Genomic DNA, 20,944 nt, shown 5'->3' with positions numbered 1-20,944 from the left:
CCAGCCACTGGAGGCCACCATTATCACTCATCTGACGCCACATTTCCATAGAAATGGCCAAAGAAAGAAGGTCCTGGGGATTTTCATAGAAAGCTGAAAAGCTCACCCTTTGACAGTATCCCCTGGCCCAATAGAAAACGCACAGAAAAAAAAAAAGTTATTAAAATACTGGCTTCGGTTTCTTTCTTTCCTTTCAAATCTCCTGCAAGTGCTTCACTTACTTATGTGCAGCACTGGCTTTTCTTTCTTTTGTGAACCAGTTCAAACTCAGATCTTCATTATGCGTCCCAGTTCCAGCCAGCCCTCCGGCATCTTTCCTTTCAGACAGAGGTCGTGTACATCATCTTCTCGAGCTGACTCTATGAATTAAGGGCCAGCAATTTCCCACCGAAAGCCCACACCCTGAAATGAAGAAATGGGGCCAAAGACCGCCTTATTTCTGCAACACTGCGCCTGTTGTGTACCTCTACAGCATTGACGCAGCACAAGAAATGGGGATAAGCACGTGAGGCATCAGTGGGCTTCAGGTGGCGATGCCTACACAGTCTCACAGGAGAGGACTGGTGTATCTGGGAGGGAGAGAAGGCAGCCTATGTAAGCCCCTCAGAAAACGGTTGGGCAGTTGCCTTGCTTCCCCCTTGGCTATGACACATCAAAGCACCTGCCGAGCAGCCAGGCCCCCTGCACACCCGCAGACGCCAACAAGGATCAGCACCCACGTGGCCTGGAATCCTATAGCCCTCCCCTGGAGTCTGTTCTGTCTCAGAACAGGGTTTCACACTAATCTCTCTGGTTAGACTTAGTTCCAGAATCCCTGGAGGTTTTTTCCAAAGTGGGAACTCCCTTGGGATTCAAGCTGCAAGTTCATAAGGAAGGGAGATGGAACTTTTGGCCAGCAAAATACGAGAAAGCCAGGGCAGAAAAACATCTTCGTGGAGTGGGCAAAAGGAAACACTTGCAACCGATGATACTCCGGAGCCCAGCATCTTGCCCAGCAAGTGTAAAATAACAGGTGACACTGGCCTTCGCCAGGCTTTAAGGGGCATTCAAATAAAAAGCTGCCATGACAGTGAACAACCAAATCACCTAAAGCCACAAACTAGATCTAAGAAAGGGAAAGATAAAAAATCCACAGACAAAGACATGTGATCACTTTCTGCTGAGATGAGGTAATCCATAAAGATTACAAAGGGCTGCGTCTGGGCCTCACCTGGGCAGATATTCTTATGGCAGTGAGATGCAGGTCAAACGGCGAAGAAGAAAGACATCAGTATCTTTGAGAAAAATCTAATTGGAAGGAAGAAGGAAAACCTAGTCTTCTTATCTCCAGGGAGGTAGTTATTCCTCCCTGTTCTACCATGGCTGGCTCTGGAAACCCCCCTCACTGCTGGCTGACTGTCCCAATGTTCACGAACCTTAGTTGTCAGCCAGCCCCAGTGCCTCCCGACAGTGTATGTGGGGGCTGCTGGGCCCTCTGCAGGCTCACTGGCCGTTTTCCCTTAAGAGTTTGGCAAAGCACCTGAAAAGAGAAGCCCACCTGCTCGCAATTATCAGTCAGAGACTGCCCTTGCAGAACAGACCAAGCCAACAACCAGCCTTGCTTCCTTCTTTCACTAATCAGTGACTTTGATCAATCTGAAAGTCAGTAGCTGCTAAAAGCAGCCCCTCTGCCCACTTTAACTTGCAAAGTGTGTGCTGTTTGGAGCGTCTGACTTGTTCTCCAACAGAGTCTGCTCATTTTTTGGCAAGGTTGGGATGAAGCCTATTGCCTCCCCAACAGATAGGCTAGGCTGGGCGCTATCTACTCCTAGTGGGGTTATGCAGGATTTATCTTGTACATACAGTTCTTTGAAGCAAAATTCAGTGCTTTCATCTTGACTACCAAGTGGTTCCAACAACTCCAGCTGAGGGAAAATATAAGATACAAATTGGGCCCACACTACACATAATTTTCAAGTCTCGTTAAGGAAGTAAAAAATGTTTGGGTATATTTTGATCCACGGGTGGCATTTTCAAGTGTGCAAAAATGAAAAAAAGTCTTGGAAGAGATTCCTTTGCGCTATAAAGTTCGTCCTTCCTGCTGCCATCAGTTGTATTTAAGAGTAATTTGTCCACAACATTACGGAATCCAAAAAGCGTAAACCGAAGGGATTGAAAAAGCGTCCCTTACAAAGAATAAGAACCCCTGTAACATCTATATCTGAGAATACTATATAAATCAGTGAGTAGACATGGCACCGGGAGCTACTCACCACATTACCGAAAACAGAAACAAGCAACCTAATTCGGCAGGATGGCGCCATCTGCTCGAAAATAGCTAACCAACCAAGACTGCCACCTAGAGGCAGTCTGCCTCTGGCTGAGCGGCGACTCCGAACACTTCTCAAGTCCGACTGTGTTCTGTGAGAGCGCCCCAGAGGTCGGGTGCTGTCCGCTGTCTGATCGCAGAGCAAGAGGCAGTGGGGAGAGCCTCAGCTCCTCTGTGGCTTGTGACCGCCAGGTGTCCCTTTAGTCTATGGCTCCTGGGTGGATACTGAGCACAGGGGGCTCCAGGCAAGTGGGGGAGTAGTTGAGGTGTGGTTCCTTGATCCACAACAGGGGCACCCCATTCTTCCCGTCGGAGTTCTTGCTGGAGTTCCGGCTCTTGAAGCGCACCAGCAGGATGGTGATGATAAGGATGCCAAAGATGGGGAAAGGGTAGAAGAAGACGAAGTAGAAGAGCGCGTCGTTGGAGCAGATGATGGACTGCAGGGTGGAACCTGAAAAGGACCGAGAGGGTGACAGGACAATGAGGGCTGAGAACCTGGACTCTCACTCACTCCTGAAGACCCCACCCAACTGCATGGATGCAACTTGGCAGGACTCCTGCATCCACCCTGTCTTTCCCCTCCTGCCACTACTGGAGGGCAGACTACCCTGGTATTCTTGTTTTCACAAACACATCTCTTCCAGCACAGCTGGAAGTTCAAACAAAGCCATGCCTCCATTTCCCATTATGAGTCAGTTGTATTGCTTGGAAAGCCACACAAGAAAGTGTAATTTATTGATTGTGAACTCAACTGTATCTGGGGTGGTGAAGACGCTGACTCCACTTCAGCCTGAACCACCTTCCTGGTTGTATTTTACATGTCCCTTTGCACTTAGTTCTGCTGCCAATGTCCTTCTTTGGAACAGAACACATTCTCTACCCACCAGCTTCTGAGAGCAGTTTTACCAGAAATGATGCTCATTTGATTAATGTTATCAATTAAAAAGTCATTATGGACCGCTTACAAATGTCTGCAGTGTATCTGTGGCTGCACAGAACACAGTGTTAGTTATTCCTGGACACAGAGGAGAATGAAACCTCACACCCCTGACCTCATCAAGGACTGCTGCTCTGTGACAGGAGCCTGGGCTCTGGGAGGCTGCATTTTCTCTGTAAAATAAGGCTGCTGGATGATCTCTGTGTGCTATGAAGTTTACTAAGTTTGGACAGCCACAGTGGGCAGAAAAAATGTGGTCTAAACACCTTCCCTTGTTCTTTTGGACAGTGGGTTATTCAGCAGCTCGTTAGGAGGTCTAAGTATGATTTAGGGTTTTTGGGGGTTTTTTTTGGCTTTCCTTTCTACCGCATAGCTGTTGCTCATCAGTATTATTAAGAAAATTTAACACACACACACTTATTAGATTTCCAAGGTCTATGAGATTGGTGATATCAAACACTTTTGACCAACGAAACCTCAATTTCATAAGGTTCTATTTAATAAACAGGAGGTTATCAAAGAAAAGAAAAAGCTGACAAAACTCAAAATGATCTGATAAAATGTGATTGAGAAGAAGTTGAAATTTTTAGCCAATTTTAAATTTCTGTATCATAGGCTAATTCTACTATAACAAACACCATTTTCAGTCTGATAAATTCCACATTTTGACAGAAGGTCAACCAAAAGAGCTCCTCGTTAGAACTAATAATTCATGTCAGCAAGTATTTCCTCCAGTCTCTGTTCATGAGTCCCTTGGTATTATAAAAACATTGGGTTCTGGATCATTCTGTAGCAATAGCTGCTGGCTAACAGGGCTGCTGCTAAGCTCTTTCCAGATGCTCTGTAACATCATTGCCCTTCTAGCTGGTCTTCCCAACTAACCATGCAAAATCCACCTAATCCTCCAAGTTACCCTCCAAAATAAAAATGACTCAGGAACTTGAGAAAAAGGGAGAATGGCAGTGAGGTACTCAGACTTCATTTTATTTTTTCTTCCTCTTCTGTTGCTGATTTGCTAAAAAGAGACTAAGCTGGATATTCTAACGAGTAACAAGGTAACATCTAACAATACACTTGTATAATGAAATCCAACTAAAATTGAATCTGGTGGAGCATCAAGCTTATTATAAAGATTATCACTTCAATTATCACTTTAATCCCTATCTCTGTTTTTGCCAAGGGCAATCAAGGGTCAGTTATATGAACTGGTTTGTCAAATCCTAAGTGCCCACAACAGGCAAGAAAACTGCTTAGTAGTCCACCATCAACCTCTGATTCTATCTCCCGGACAGCTGGAATCAACAGTGACATCCTCCCCCTGAAAACTGGAAAAACTCACTTGTGTCCAGAACCCGGATGCCGATGGGGGCCGACTCCTCCTCCGTCAGCAGGTACCATTCCTTCTGAGGGCTGGGCAGCCACTCCTCCACGCGGCAGGAGTAGTTGCCCGTATCCTGAGGGCTTGCCTGCAGCACTGTGAGCCGGTAGAGTAGCGGGGAGAGCCTCTGGAAGCGAAGCCTGCCCTCCCAGGGGCTGCCCTCTGGGCCAAAGACAGCGTCTGGGCCCACGCTCAGCAGGGCTGTCCGCTCTGTGGGGTCCTCTTCCTCCTCTTCCTCCTCCTCCTCCTCCTCCTCCTCCTCCCCATCTTCCAGGCCAGGGCTGCCCCTTTTCCCTCCAGCTTTAGTCCTCAGCGAGTACCAGGCCACAGCGAAGCGGGAGTCCTGGCTGGAGCGAGACACGATGCTACAGTCCAGCTGGAAAGCTGCCTTCTCGGACACCGTGGCATTGGGGACCACCGTGTCTACCTGCAGGGCGGCATCTGGGGGAGACAAGGCTGTTTTAATTTCTGTTCAAAACAACCTAAATGTCCACCACTAAATATGTTCTAGTAATATACAAGAGGATTCTATGTATCTGTTGAAAGGAACAAGGGGGCGTTGTGTGCAGAGAGGTGGAAGGAGATTCAAGAAAAATTGTTAGAGTACAGCACACTGTGTAGTCTATGCATCACTGAGTGGAAGAAAATAGAAAATAAGTTTTATACTGACATAAGAATCTGTTTATATTTGCATGGAATATCTGTGGAAGAATGCACAAGGAGCTGGTAACATGGATGCTTATAGGAATCCAGGGAGGGAGGGACACTTATTTTCACTGTAACCCCTTGTAGTGGTTGAATAGTGTCCCCCCAGATTCATGTCCACCTGGACCCTCCGAATTTCCTTAACTGGAAATAGGGTCTTTGCAGATGTAATTAGTTAAGATGCACTCATATACTGATTTGGGGCAGGCCTAAATATAAGAAGAGGAGAGGACACAGAGAAACACACAGAGAGAAAGACACGGGAAGGCAGAGGCAGAGACTGGAGTGATGCAGCCACAAGCCAGGGAACACAGGGCCGTGAGAAGCTGGAAGAGGCAAGGAAGGACCCCTCCCTAGAACCTTTGGGGGAGCAGGGCCCTCATGACACCTTGATTTCACACTTCTAGCCTCCAGAACTGAGAGAGAATAGATTTCTGTTGTTTGAAGCTACAATGCTTGTGCTAATCTGTTATGGCAGCCCTTGGAAATGAATTCACCCCATCAGCAGCTTTTGAATTTAAACCGGGTGCATGTAGATTATTGCCTACACCACAGGGAACCAACCCAAGGAGGTAAAAATTCTCCAAAAGATTGAAGCTAAACAACAGACAATAAACCTGAAAGGGCCCCTCACCCTGAGTATGGACCCTCAGGAGGATAACACAGACAGTGTCCTGACAGAGGTGGGAGACGCAGACTAGCCACGGAGAGACACCTGAGCAGGTAAATCACATCTCACAGACACCACCAGACAGCTGTATCTGTTTCTTTCTTTTGCTAGTTTTGGCTCACTGGGGTAGGTTCTAAACAAGTAATTCACTCCCTACCTCCTAAAAGGCCTCCCTTTGGCTCTGTTTATGAAATCCTCATGAAAGATGCCAATGTGGCATCAACAGAAGTAGAGAGACCAAATCGGATTCTACTTGGATGACAACCAAATAGGAGCATTTCCCAAGTACTGTCATGGGCTTTCAATGAAGTGGCCGAATCGGCGTGCCAGTGAACACATAGCTGGTTACCACTGCTTCCGTGGGGCTCTGACAAGCCCCTCCCCACCCCCATCAGCACATCTGGAACCTTGTGTGCACCGCTGGACACAAAAGCTTAGGAGCCAGCTATAGATGGCAGGCACGGTGCATCAGCCCAGCTATCACGGGGGCTGGGGAGAGATGCTGGAGGGCGGAAAGCGGCAGGACAGGAAATCAGTTCACAGGCGACCCAAACTCCCTCACTCATTGCCTTATCCCTCCAGGGAGCAAGGCTGATGTGCCAACAGAGAGAGATGCTGTGCAGTGAGGCAATGGACCCACCATGGCAAGGTGGTCAGGGACCGTGGGACATTCAGTTCCCCAGAAGGGCCTCTTCCCATCTACTCTCTCTTTGCTGTCTTCTTGTCTAAAGCTCACAATTTTTGGGGGCCCCTTCAAGTGCCTTGTCTCTGTTAATGACTCAAGTTTTTGATTTCCCGTGTCTGTCCCCTTCTAGAAGAGGCCAAAGTATCTCCCTGGTCAGCCTTTGACACTCTTTCCTTCCTTTTCCATGTGTAAGCTACAAGAAAAAAGTTCGCCCCTGCCCCTCCCCGAGGTCATGCTGATGCCCCCATGCTGTGACCTTGACCAGTGACTCTGGGCTGTGGGTGAGTAATGTGGTTCTCTCTCTTCCCCAGTGAGCCAAATACAACTACTAATCTACTCAGCTACAATCTCACCCAGGGTAGTCCTTCAGTTTGTATATTTCGTACTATGGTCGCCCCTAAGCAATGCAAGGCGATTCTTAACCCAACTTTTAGGGCTCTTTTATTGCAAGTCTTCTGTATGTTCAACTTATATCTCAGAAAAAAAGCTTTGAGGTACATCTACATAATGAATGTTATGCAACCAGTAAAAATGGTGGTCATGAAATGCTTTCAATGACATGGGGAAAGGCTCACAAAAGAATGCTGAGTGGGGAAAAAAGAAATCACATAAAACAATAAGATCCTGACTTCGTTTAGAAAGAGAGAGAGAGAGAGAGAGAGGGAGAGAGACAGAGGAAATATGAAGATATGTAGGTAGTGAGATTACACATAACTTTTTGTTTTTGGGGCTGTAGGGCATGCGGGATCTCAGTTCCTCGACCAGGAATTGAACCTGTGCCCCCTGCATTGGAAGCGCGGAGTCTTAACCACTGGACCACCAGGGAAGTCCCCACAGATAAATTTTCTTTTCAAAACTATATTTTTCTGTTTTCCAAATGCTTTGTTATTAGCATGATCACCTAATATAATCAGGGAAGAAAGGAAGGAAGGGAGGGAAGGGAGGAAGGCAGGCTACTCAACTGACTGAACACAAGGCAGCCTCAGGGCTGCAGATTTAGGGGTCACATTGTGAGCACACAGTGTGGCGGGAGGGAAACTTGGGCGACCACCCAATCTGCTCAAAGTACTGGCTGTGTGACATTTCTCTTCAGGCTTCAATTCCCTCGACAGTAAAACCTACCACTTGGGGCTGTGGTGAAGACTGAACATAAACAGCCTCACTGTGGCTGGGACACAGCTGGCTGCCTCCTCCCACGCTGCCTGTGGCCTCAGTGTGCGGATCTCCAAAATGGGTGGGAGGTGGAGGAGGAGACTGTTCAGCTGCCTTATTTACCATTTACCTTTGGGAAAACACACGCAGCAGCTTTTAAGCAAGGGGGAAGGGGGAAGAAAGCTCATGGGAAATATGAGTAACTCAAAGTAGAGGCAATTTCCCCTCCAGCTTAGGCAAGACACGGAGGAGAGAGATAATGTCCCCCTCCTGTAACAAAGGCTGTATGCACTCCCCGAAGTCTGTTCATTGATGTGTGGGGCGGGCATAACCGTGAAGCTCCAGGATTCCACCAACAGAAAGAGCTGCTCTACTTAGATGTGAAAACATTATGAAAGCTTCCAACAGTGCCCACGACCACAGACAGAACCCCGGATGCTCAGAACACAAGACAAAGCATTCGCCTGGATGGAGGTCACAGTGCATTTCCGCTCCATGTCCTTCAGGGGATCACTGACTTTTTGCTCTGATATGAATGAATGATGATGTGATGTTTCACAGGACACAGGAACCCTGCACATCTTTGCTTTAATTATGTGTTTGAATGTGGAACAATAATCCTACCCAGTAATTATATGCATTTGGGTACTTTAGAAGCAACAATAAAAAAAAGCACAAGGCCACATAGAACAGTCATTAGTACCAATAAAATTATTAGGAAGTGAGAGTATAAAGGCTGCAGCTACTTCATTTTCCATTTAAATCATATGAATCAATTCTTTTCCACTGAAAATCCACAAGCTGAATTTTCTGAACCACATGGCTACTGTTTCAAGATTTTTGCCACTTGTCTGAATCTGAATGTATTCTTTAAAAAGAAAATATTCTAGGCTCTGCAATAAATAATTGACAAATGCTACTCTAGTTAAGAAATAGTATCACCTTAGGCCAAAGCCAGATGTGCAATTTTCCATTCACTAGGGGAAAAAAAATCTCAGACAACTGTGAATGCAAATGTACAACGTAAATGCTCATATATTTAACTGCAAGTAACTAATTAATTGCGTTAATTTAATTAACAATGAGTTCGCTTTAAAATTAACTGATTTTATGCAGTGCATAAAATATCACACTTAGAGGGGAACCACCAAAGAGAGCGGAGGCCTGGGGACATTAACCCTCACCTGGTCTCATGACTCGAACAGCCGTCTGGCCAGCGGTGTCCTCTGCCCGTCTGTACCACGTGCCGCCAGGGCTGGGCAGCCACTCCTCGACGCGGCAGCTGTAGGTTCCGCTGTCCTGCACCGCCACGTTCTGAATGAAGAGCCGGTACACGCCCGGGGAAGGGCTCTCCAAGTGCAGCCGGCCCTTCAGGTTGTTCTTGGCCGCCTGCTCTCCGTAGTGGAAGGTGGCGTCACGACTCAGGCGGGCCAAGGTCTCCCGCTCCGGGTGGTTGGGCTTCCACACAAACCACTCCACCAGCAGCTGCGAGGCCGCGCTCGTGCGGTTCAGGACCACACACTCCAGCTGCACCTGCCGCGTCTCCAGAACCGACAGGTTGCCCTGCGCCTGGCTGAGCTTCAGGCGGCTGTCTGCAAAGGCGAGGAAAGAGATGTTGCCAACAAGAAAACAACGAGCCACGTGCATGCACCCCTTCCCAGCGGACGTGAACAGGTGCCTTCCAAACGCAGGAGGACAGCAGCACGCTCAATCAGCAGAAGCACTGCTCAGGCGCACACCCTTGAATGTTCTGAGTTCTTGATCACGGGTCTGAGTGCCTAAGTTTCATGGAGTTCAATATTACGGTAACAGCTGCCCCCTAATTTATAACTCTCATCGGTTCTGATGCTTAGGAGAGGACAAGCGTGCACGGTAGATGACTCCACGTCCAAGGGACAGCAGACCACAAAGAGTATGGCCAAGGGGAGGGTGTGGCTGGGAAGGGACAGCAAAGGGCATGGTGAGAACCCTGCTGGGAGAGCAAATTTTTAAAACTGACCACATGATGGCTAGAATGTGCTGGGCTGTCAGCCTCAAAAGAACTGCAGGGGAAAGCCATGTTCATACGTTCACCAGCTGGCCCTAAGAATTGCGGTTCTTACTTTCTTTACCAAAAAAACCCCACACAGGTTCCCTCTCAAGGTGGAAACAAAACTGATCTGACATCAGTAAAGAAAAGACTGATACTGATGGTTGTTTGAAACCTCAATCAGATTCTCCTCCAGAGAAAAAGTGTCATTAAACGTGGTACACTCTGATCACATACGATTTCATAAAGGGCCCAAAAGCCTCTTTGGACCAGAGGGGTTAAAAAGCTATGAAACTGTAAATGCACAGAAGCCCCTGGGAAGGACACCACCTGAGTGATATCTGAGGAGGGAGGTACTTTCACTTTTCCACTTTAATACTGTCAGAATGTTTTATAATGCACATTTATTTCACCTTTGTAATAAAAGGTCAAAAAATTAAAAAACAACAGAATATATTTCAAATAACCAGTCTCCGAAAATATATACTTGGGAAGATATTAACTCTGCTTGTCTCTGGGTTGAAAGATTATTTTCTCCTTTGTGCTCTTTTAGTATTTTCCAAAAGCTCTATAAATGTATGCTTTCTTATGGGGCTTCCCTGGTGGCGCAGTGGTTGCGCGTCCGCCTGCCGATGCAGGGGAACCGGGTTCGCGACCCGGTCTGGGAAGATCCCACGTGCCGCGGAGCGGCTGGGCCCGTGAGCCATGGCCAATGAGCCTGCGCGTCCGGAGCCTGTGCCCCACAACGGGAGAGGCCACAGCAGAGGGAGGCCCGCATATCACACACACACAAAAAAATGTATGCTTTCTTATTAAAAAAAAAAGGTGGGGAGGGGGTGGGGACTAGACGAAGTGGGGCGGGGGGTGGGAGAAAAACACACAAATTAAAAATCTCAACGGAAAAGGGAGAATGTGTTGTTTTAATCTGTGTCCTGTGAATTTTCTGTTTAGAGTGTTAATATCCCCCATAAGCAGAGATTTCACTGTGTTTTGACAAGAATCATTACAGCCCTAGTGCACTGCCCCAGTTAGCTTGCTGTGAGTCTGTAATCTCCAATGGGGAAATTCCCTTGATAAATTTAGGACCTACCAAGAACCTCTTAGTTTCAGCACAAACGAGAAAAGGGAAAGGCAGAATGATGACTAAGAGGAAACACGGTGGGGGAGGGGTGACCATGACCTCCCAATGGGGAAAACGGTCAGAACTGAGAAAAGACAGGAAGAACAGAAACCTGAAAGAACATCTGTGGGCCTAATGGCAACCTTCAGTTCTCAAAAGCCCCAGGGACTGGCCTGAAGGCAGGACAAAGGTCACTGGAAATACCAACAGGAATCACTTAGACCAGAGCTTCCTATTTTATGCACCAGAAGGGTCGGCATGAAATGTCACCGTGGGCAGACCTGAATCCCTGGATTGAGAATCCCCGGATTGGGGCAGCGTGAGAAATACAATATCCTGAGGAAAGGAGGGGACAAGCCCCATGGCGTTCAGCAAGGGCCAGGCCACATCTGGACTTCTGCATCTGGTTCCATTTGCTCACAGAACTTTTTTATTTTTTGGCCCTGCCGCGCCATACGGGATCTTAGTTCCCCAACCAGGGATCGAACCCGCACCCCCTACAGTAGAAGCACGGAGTCTTAATCACTAGACCACCAGGGAAGACCCAGAATAAAGTTTTATTGAGGCCTCCTGGGAGACAAGCCGTGAGGATAGCATGGTAAAGAGAACAGGACCTGTGCTCACTCATGGGGCTACCCATCTAGTGAATTTGAATATATTAAGAGTGAACAAGTGATAGTGTTCACTACAGTGAACATAATAACCAATGATAAATGAATTTCCATGAATATAAAATCTGAACAGGTAGTTCATAATTACTCATATATGAATAGGTATGCCAGGTGGTGACATGTGCTATGAAGGGGCTGGGGAAAGGGGATACAGAGTGACTAGGGTGCCATTTTAGTTAAAATGAGCTAGGAATGCCTCTCTGAGGAAGAACAAGATAGATGGACATCTATGGTCAACAAGTTCCAGGTTACGAGAACAGCAAGTACAAAGGCCCTGGGATGTCAAGGAAAGCAACCATTCATTCCTTATTCAACCAGTATTTATTAAGGGTGTCATGTCAGTGGCTGGAGATACAAAGACACAGCACCTGTCCTCAAAATGCTTATGGTATAGTGGAGAAGAAATGAAAATAATTATTGTATTATGTGTTTTATACGGAACCCCTGGTGATATAGGAGAAATCAGGCAAGGCTTCCTAGAGGTGGTGCTGAGTAAAGTCTTAGGAATGGGGTGAAGACAGGGGAGAAGCCGCAGGAGGGGTGCATTCCAGGAGGAGAGGGTAGCATAAGCAAAGCCATGGAGCTGGGACTCAGGGTGGCAACACAGCATCCCACAGCTCATCAGGCACCAGAAGTAGGGATAACAACTAACTATAGGGCACGCAGGAATGAGGGATGGAGAGGGAGCTTAGGGCCACACTATGTGAGAAGTTCAAAGAACTAGAGGTTTTCAACAAGGAGAAAGGGCTCCCTTCACATGTTTGAAAGGATATGACTCAGACTAATCTTGGGTTGTTCTCAGGCAGGCCTAAAACCTGAGAGGGAAATTACAGGGAGGAGGAATTTTTCAACAACCAGGGCTGACCAAAAGTGGAACTGAGGGCTGTGGAGGCAGTCAGCTCTCCCTCCTGGGAAGTGCTCCGGCAGAAGTCAGACGCCATCTGTCAGGGAGCCGGATATAAACGGAATAAAGGCTACACCCACAGGGTCTGAGAGGGGCCAAAGGGTGGTTCTGTTCAGAGACAGGAAGGGCTCATCCGTGGGCTGTGCGTGGTAAGGAAGAAGGGGAAACCAGAAAATGCCCTCCAGGCAGGAATCCTGGGTATGGAGCTGGCACCAGCCCGAGATCCAAGGTGCAAACTGCAAACCCAGAATGAGATCCAGGCGCTGCCAGGGATCCTGCCTTGCCGCACCTTGCGACCCCCAGCTGCCCCTCGGGCCTCTCCCGGGTGAAGATGCTGTGTACAACAGCAGATGCTGACAGAGGATGCTTCTCTGAGTTCGCCATCAGCACCAGGACCCACTAGGTAAAGTGGGTGGGCCTGCAGTGAACGAGGATGATGCTCTGTACCGCACGCACATCCATCATGGACCCCGCAGAGCCCTGCCACACCCCCAGGCAGTCTCTACCCTCAGCCTACTGGCCCAGGCTGGCTGTACCGTCTGTCCTTACCTGGCTGCTTCACAGTGACTTCCGTGCGCCCCGAAACCTCCTCTGCCAGCTTGTACCAGGCGTAGTTGGGGCTCAGCAGCCACTCTTCCACGTGGCAGTAGTAGCTGCCGCTGTCGCTGACCTCGGCTCTCTGGACAGTGAGGCTGAACAGACCCCCGGACACGTGCCTCTCAAACTGCAGCCTGGCTCTCAGGCCCTCCTCCTCGGCGTAGGTGCCGTACTCAAAGGCGGAGTTGTGGGTTGTTTTGAGGATGAGCTTGCCGTCGGCGTCTGAGGGCTTGTGCACGTACCAGAGCACGGCGAAGTGGGAGTTCTGGCTGGTCTGGGACTTGACTGAACAGTTCAGCTGGATGGGCCTGTTTTCCACCAGGGTGAGGGTCCTCTTTGATTTGCTCACCTGCAACTTTGTCACTGCAAAGGAAAAGGGGGTGCTTCAGCAGAATAACCACACACCCCTGGAAATGTGGCCCAAGTCCCACCTCCAGGCTCCCCGCCTGGTTTTGTCCAGCACGGCTTCTAGAGAACCAAACATTGATGGGCTTCCCCCAAAGCATGGCTCGGCGTGAGGACAGCAGAACAGAGCCAATCGCACCCCAAAGAACCCTCCGCTGGCCTCCTCCTTGCCTCTCCCTGTCTCAGGTCCTCGCCGTCTCTCCTGGTCTCCTGCCAGCTCTCCCTGCCATCATATGGCCGCCAGCGGGATCTGGCAAAAACACACCCAGCCCGTATCAATTCCCTGCTTAAGAAGTTTATGGCTCCCAACTGCTTATAGACAAGAAAAAAAATTCCTTTCACAGTACAAAGTGCCTCCAGGATCTGGCTCTCACCCCGCTGTCCTCACTCACCTCCAAGCCTCCCCCGTCACACCCACACCACACCTCCCCATGCTGCTTCTCCCTGAGCTCGGTCTCTGCTCAGCTGTCCTCCCTGCCTGTCTCCTACCATCTCCCCTCCGACCCTTCTCCCTACTCACCCTCTAGTCCTCCTCTCCCTCACTCCCATCCCACTGGGTCAGATGCCCCTCTTCTGTGCTCCCATCAGCACCCTTACGCATCTTCAGCTTGTTTTTCCTTACGTCCCTCCCATGCTATCCAGGAGCTCCCCAAGAGCAGAGATCAAGCTTTCTCCATTTGATCTGCAAATATTTAGAGTGTGCCCACTCCGTGCCCCTCACGAGGCTAAGTGCTGGGGGTGCTCTGAAGAATAAGACGGTCCTGCCTGGAGATGTTCTCATCACCACACCCCCAGATTTGGGCTTTGGAGAGCACCCACTCAGTCAACGTTTGCTGGGATATGTGAGTTAGTGAGTGAGTGAGTGAGTGAGTGGGTGAGCAAACGAGAGTGAGCTGGAGAAATACGGTAGCAGGTGGCTGGAGGATGCTGGGGTGCTCTTCCTGGAGGATGGGAAGAGAGAAGGCAGAGAAGAAAATGACAAACAATGGGACAGAACAGAGCCAACTCCGGCCTCCCCTTCCCCTCACGATCCTGCTCCAAAACCAGAAGGGAGGGCAGACTCCAGAGGGCCACCCTACCTGCTAATTAATGACCGTGCTCTCCTTTAAGGTGGCAAGAAGCCACAGTCTAATGAAATATATCTTATGAAGGTAATTTGAGATCTCACCCACTCCATCATTATTATACTTGGCTCTGCTTCCCCTACCCACCATCCTCTCCCTACTGAAAAAGGGAAAAAAGGAAAAAGTCACAATTCCAAGTTCCTCTTATGGAGCTAATAGCAAAAGCATCATCTCACCCTCACCTTTCTCTTTACACTTCACTTGTCGAGGACTAAATCACTCGTCAGCTGAGAAAGGAACCCAGGACAAGGCACAGACCCTGACAGGGAGAGCAAGCTGGGCTTTCTCCAGTGACCCTGCCCAGAGGGGAGGCCAGAACAGGCTGGCCTGGGCCTTTCTCCAGCACCTCTGCTGGTCATCTCTCTTGATCTAGATCCAGGACTGAGCCCACTGGTCGTGCCTGGGCCTCCTCTGCCAGTGCTGGCTAGCTGGCTCGCTTAGAGCTTAGTGTGGAAAGACAGGATCAAGGTCTGAGTTCCATGCACCAAGGCAACTGAAACTTCTGAAAGCCCCAGACTGTCACCTGGGCCCTGGGGTAACCCACAGACAAAGGTTCTGAGTGGCTGAGAGGATTCAGCGAGCTAAGTACGGCAGAATCGGACACCCAATACCATGACTACAAAAGCAACTCTGAGGCTGTTTCCCGGTGCTAAATCAGGGGACACTCTTCACAAAGGAAGGTGGATTCACGTACCTACAGACCTTCTCAAGCCATCAAGAATGCACCCGGGGGCTTCCCTGGTGGCGCAGTGGTTGGGAGTCCGCCTGCCGGTGCAGGAGACACGGGTTCGTGCCCCGGTCCGGGAAGATCCCACATGCCGCGGAGCGGCTGGGCCCGTGAGCCATGGCCGCTGAGCCTGCGCTCCGCAACGGGAGAGGCCACAACAGTGAGAGGCCCGCGTACAACAAAAAAAAAAAAAAAAAAAAAAAAAGAATGCACCCGGCACCCGTCTGAGAGAAATCCCCTGGCCCATGACCCCACCCTTCTGGTTTCATCTTTTTTTGGGAACAAGCCCAGTCTCCTGCCTTCTCCCTTCTTCAAACGCACGAAGTCCTCCAGGGCACTGGAATCCAGGGCAGGCTTTACCAGCAAGCACCCAAGCTCTGGAAACTAGATTCACCTTAGCTTGCCAGTCGACTTTTCATATCCGCTGCCTCTAATACTTGAAACAACCAGCTCCCTTTTCATTCCTTTCCAACCCGATTCACCGCATGCAAATGATATCTCTGTCAGAGCAAATGACACCACCTGAATTATCTGGTTCTGGGCCCAAAAAACTGGGTTGTTCAGTGTAGAGTAGAAAGAGCTTTAAAATGCATTATTAATTGGGGCCAGATTATTTTTGCAACTGTTACTAAGGAAACCTCCATTGCTATAGTAACCGCATATATTAAACTGGATGCCTATGACTAAACTTCAGCTCAGTCACATGGTCTGAGAACAAGAATCCAAGGAAGAGAACTGTTTCAAAGCATTTCCATTTTTTTCCCTCCTTCCCACGTCAAAATATTGTGAAGTGTTGAAAAGCTTGAAAGAGAGGCATTTTTGAAATTTGGTGCATGTCTGACAGGTAGGCAAGGGGTCAGCTCCTCTTCTACGCTCTGAACTTCCTCCCACTTCTCAAGGACAGGGAGGACCTTTCCTGAAGCCCAAGGGAGACAGCAGCCTGCACAACTAATTAGGAAGCACTCACACATCCTGCCCAGCACTGCCCTGGGCAGTGCGCAGCCTGCTGGCACCACCTTCCTCCGTGGGGTTAGGAGAGCCCAGCCCCCTTAAGAACCGTAGGTATTTTCATCTGCAAGATGAGAACAATCACAGCATTTACCTGAGAGGAGTGCTGTGCAGATTAAAAGCAATACTCTACAGTAAGAGTTTAGCACAGAACCTGGTCTATAATAAACACGCAGTACATTTTCACTATTCCCCTTTCTTTTCAGTTTCCGGGCTCAGTCCCACGTTCAAAGCTCCATATTAGAGCGAGAACTGCCAAACCTAAGTGGCAAACCTGCTACTGAAAGTACTGTCCACGGACTGGCAGCATCCGTGTCGCCTGGAAGCTTGTTAGAAATGCAGACTCTTGAGCCCCACCCCAGACCTCCTGAACCAGACTCTGCCTTTTCACAAGACCCCCAGGTGACTCAAATGCACCTGAAAGCCTGAGAAACCTTGGACTTGGCTGTGTGAGTGAATGGACTTAGGCAATAAACACAAAGGTGAAGACGCTGAGGACTTGGTTAATCCCCAACAGTGAGTCAGCAGGAGGAAGAGGCAGGAAGAAGGGTGTGAGGCTGCGGGCCAGGCCCCACCTTTCAGCACCCCACCTGCGAGCACAGACTCCAGCACACCCAGCAGCTGCCTTCTCAGGTACCTCACGACTTCCAGAGCGGGGCTGTACCCTGCTGGAGGAAAGGGCCCTTTCTTTCTGCACCTGGAAAGTTTCCTTCTGAGGCCTCCGATCACCTGTGGGTGGAGACGCTGCCTCACAAACGCCACAGGTGAGGCCCAGAGACCTGCGGGCTCACGTGCCCTCCAGGTGATTCTGATGCGCTAAGTCTGAGAAGCCACAGGTGTGGCAGTGAGGGGGCCACAAGTAACTCTAGAGACAGCAGTTTCTGTGCAATGGTGCAAGCAGCAGCCAGAGGGTAGCATAGAGGCAGTGAGGGAGCAGAGGGAGAAAAGGAAGAATCTGTTCTTTATTATAGATCTGTGACAGTAATCAGTCATGTTAGGTGGAGAGGGGGCCAGTGGCTGGACAGCAGAGATTTTTCAAACTGAGGGATGCAAGTCAGCCAAAAGACTGGGAGAGGATGAAGGAAGAGCTGTGGTCACCTTAGGATCTATTTAACAAATCCTCAGTTTCTTTTGGTCACTGCTTCATGCTGAAAACATTCAAGTGCTTCAATCTATGTCTCAAGCTTGTGTCTAGTTCCTAGAAAGAAGCTGAGAAGGAGTATTTTATATAAACTACTTGCCCCTGGCTAAAGTTAGGGAAAGATGACAGAGATGGGATTTGTGTGGATTTTGTGTGTGTGTGTGTGTGTGTGTGTGTGTGTGTGTGTGTGTGTGTGTGTGTGTGTGTGTGTGTGTACATGTGCATGTCCATGTCCCACCTGTCCTCATAGAAGGAGGATTACTGCCCTGTCTGCCTTACCTGTCTGCAGACACAGCAGTGACCCTTGCTCACTGACTCCAAATAGGTGCACCTGGTGTTACCATGACAACGAGGCCTGAGGCGCGGGGGGCGGGGTGGGGACTCCTCTAGGGCTCCTGCTCTCAGGCTCACCCTATCTGTGAACAGCCAGCGGGCAGAAGCCACATGCACCCGGGATGGAAGGAGCATCCCAGGTTCTCCTGAAAGAAAGGAGGGGCCAATCCCTCTGAAGGATGGGGCAGCCTGTCACCTACTGGACTGTGACAAGGAGAGCCACTGTCACAAGCCCTGGACTCCCAGAAGTCAAAGAAAAAACTCTCAGCTCTGCCAATCTGCCAGGTCAGCAATAAGAAATTGGAGAGAATGGATTTGGCAGCATCCAGAGGGTACTGAATATTCATCCTGACTGCCCATCAGTAAAATCCCAGCAGAATACACCCACTGACAAGTCAGCTTTCTACACCGGAGGCTGTCCTCCTGGAAGCGTGTTTATTGCTTCGTCAATTTTTACGTGCAATATTTAATAGCCAAACCAAGATACGGTTGTAAATATCTGGAATATGAGCGCTGACAGTTCCCTTATTCCTCTGTATTTAGGGAGATGTAATTGGAGGGTGTTTTGGGTGCTAAAGAAAATCAGAAGGAAGCAAAGCAATGCTTCAAAATTAAAAGAGAAAAGAATTGATTAGGAGCTAAGAATTGAATATGTTGAACTGGCTTAAAGGCTTGCCTAAATGCCCCTTGTGGGGGTCACACTCTGCCATCGATGGCAGTAAGGCTAAGTCAAATCAACAACAAAACAGGAGGGATAGCATTCCTTGAAGATTACCTTAGGGATGTGCATTTGGAACAGGAAGTCTAGAATGGTCAATAAGAGATCCACAACACGTTCACCAGGCCATCCAGCCAGAGATTTTAAAGAAACAAATACCCGTGATGTGGTCAGGTCAGCAGGCGGCTCTGGCAAAAGGACTGGTCTGGGGCACAGACCACACAGAGCCTTCTTGGGAGCCGGTGACATAAGCTGTGGAGGGCTGATAAATGGACTGGCATGAACAAGCCAACGGTCCCTGGGTTTCTGCTTCATGCTGTTGGAATAAGAATATTGGACAAAATCATCTTCTAAAAGGGTTGGGGGCAGGGGGAGGGCGATGATGTTCCCGTGGAGAACACCAGAGCAGGGATAAGAATCCATGTTTTGAGAGGCAAGATATGGAAGGAGAGCAGAAAGAAGCCAGCACTGGGTTGAGCTCTGGTGCCCCCAAGCCTTAGAGCCACCAGGTGGCAGAAGTCAGAAGAAATAGAGGCATTCGAAGAAGCACAACTTAAACTCCTACACCATCAGCAAACCGTGTCTTGAGGAACCTCTACAGGGACCTTGTGACCCCAACTTAAAAAGAACAAATTTAAGTATTTGCTAAGGGGCTCAGGGATGGTAAACCAGAGAGAGCGGGTATTAAATCAAAGTATATGGTACCAAAGAGAATTCCTGAGGAAAAAAAAAAAAAAAAACTACCAAAATAAAATAAAATGAAGAGCCTGGACTCTGGAGCCAGACTGCCTGTCTGGATTTGCAACTTGCCTCTGCCACTTATTATGAATCACTGGAGAATTTATTTATCCTCTATATCAGTGTCCTCACCCATAATATGGCTGAAGCTAGTACCCCCTCATGGCATTGCATGAATTAAGAACGAAGAATGTTATTGTATATAAAGCATTCAAGGTGGTAATGGGCATGCTACAAAAGCTCAGCAAAGATTAGCTACTAACATTACTGTTGTTACTTCTGCCGCTACAGGTGCTGAGACGCCTCCACACAGCACTCTACAAAGAGAAACCGCTTCTGTAAATGATACTATTAACTGAATGCTGAAAGGATACTTTTCTCCCCCCCTCTTTTTGGCTGCGCCGTGCAGCATGCAGGATCTTAGTTCCCCAAACAGGGATGGAACCCGTGCCCCTGCAATGGAAGCACGGAGTCTTAAACCACTGGACCACCAGGGAAGTCCTAGAAGGAATAATTTTTTATTATATGGCCTTAAAAAAGGCCAAAGTCTTCCTCTCATCCACCCCAACTGCTTTTTAATAAAGTTCATACCTGGGTTCCCATCCCCACTTCCCACTCTCTATTTCTTGACTCCGCCAAGTCCCAACCTCTCTGAGGCTCAGTTACTCCATTTATAAAATGGGAAAGCAGTAGCTTCTTCCCAGGGCTGCAGCAAAGGTGACTGAGGTCATCTACACCAAGTGTCCAGTATACTCTCCGGCACGTGGTCAGCCCTCTGGTATTTTTCCACTTCTACTTCCCCCAAATGAAAGCACCAGTACCAACCAGGGTGTGTGGGGAAAAGAGTAAAAATGAACATGAAGCCCTTTGGAAAATATTAAGTGCTCAATGCATAAATATTTAATAAGGAGAGATTATAACACTTAAGGAGGATGCATTCTCCCTGGTGCCACAGCCCTTCCCAGGGGCCGCGCCCGCCCAGCCTCAGCACCCCCCTTGCTCTCTGCGGCCCCCAGAGGGCCAGCCAAGTGCATTACCTGCACCTCTGAGGAGAGGCCAAGCACCCTGGTGCTTGTTCCCACGTTTCCCACGCCAGCCACTGCTAGCCCTCGCTCTACAGTGAAATCACAAACAAACTGACTCAGTGTACGCCACAGGAGACACGAAGACAGTCCTCAGAGCAGATCCTGGGTCCCCTAACTATTCTCCAGGGGGCAATAAAATGATGTAATGGAAAATAGAGATATATGGACATCAGAACGCCCTAGGCTCCAGTCTTGGTCCAATCTGTTTTTCATTTGACAAGCTGGTTTGCCTCCATCAAGGCTCCTGAACACTGGGAGCCTGGGTTTCCTCATTAGCAAAATGGGCATAAACGTATCCTTATTATTTCATTGCTGGATAAATTTAAAAAGAAAACAGAGGTACTAAGCACAAAGCCTGGCACCCAAGACGTATTTAATACATTTTTGCCCCTTTTCCCCTTTAGTAGCACCATGAATTGATCTGAATCCAAATTACTAGAACCTTCAATGACCTAACTCCATTTTCTTCCCTGAGGCACCCCAGCCTTAGATTCTAAGTCGTAAGACAA

At 48.8% G+C, this 20,944-nt stretch overlaps 1 protein-coding gene across 1 annotated transcript in view; it reads right to left on the bottom strand.

The window, feature by feature from the left end:
* Positions 1–2,503: 2,503 nt before the first annotated feature.
* Positions 2,504–20,944, bottom strand: part of IGSF3 (immunoglobulin superfamily member 3) — a 98,211-nt gene continuing 79,770 nt past the window's right edge. The window contains exons 8-11 of the mRNA XM_028488963.2: positions 13,109–13,519; positions 9,020–9,427; positions 4,585–5,064; positions 2,504–2,759 (exon numbers count right to left, since the gene is read on the bottom strand). Of these exons, the coding sequence (XP_028344764.1) occupies positions 2,509–2,759; positions 4,585–5,064; positions 9,020–9,427; positions 13,109–13,519 (1,550 nt within the window). The 3' untranslated portion in view covers positions 2,504–2,508. The remainder of the gene's footprint in view (positions 2,760–4,584; positions 5,065–9,019; positions 9,428–13,108; positions 13,520–20,944) is intronic.

The sequence above is a fragment of the Physeter macrocephalus genome, chromosome 4, assembly GCF_002837175.3.
Source record: "Physeter macrocephalus isolate SW-GA chromosome 4, ASM283717v5, whole genome shotgun sequence".
NCBI lineage: Eukaryota > Metazoa > Chordata > Mammalia > Artiodactyla > Physeteridae > Physeter > Physeter macrocephalus.
Note: the sequence above shows the minus strand (reverse complement) of the source record. Positions and strands in the feature narration are given on the sequence as shown.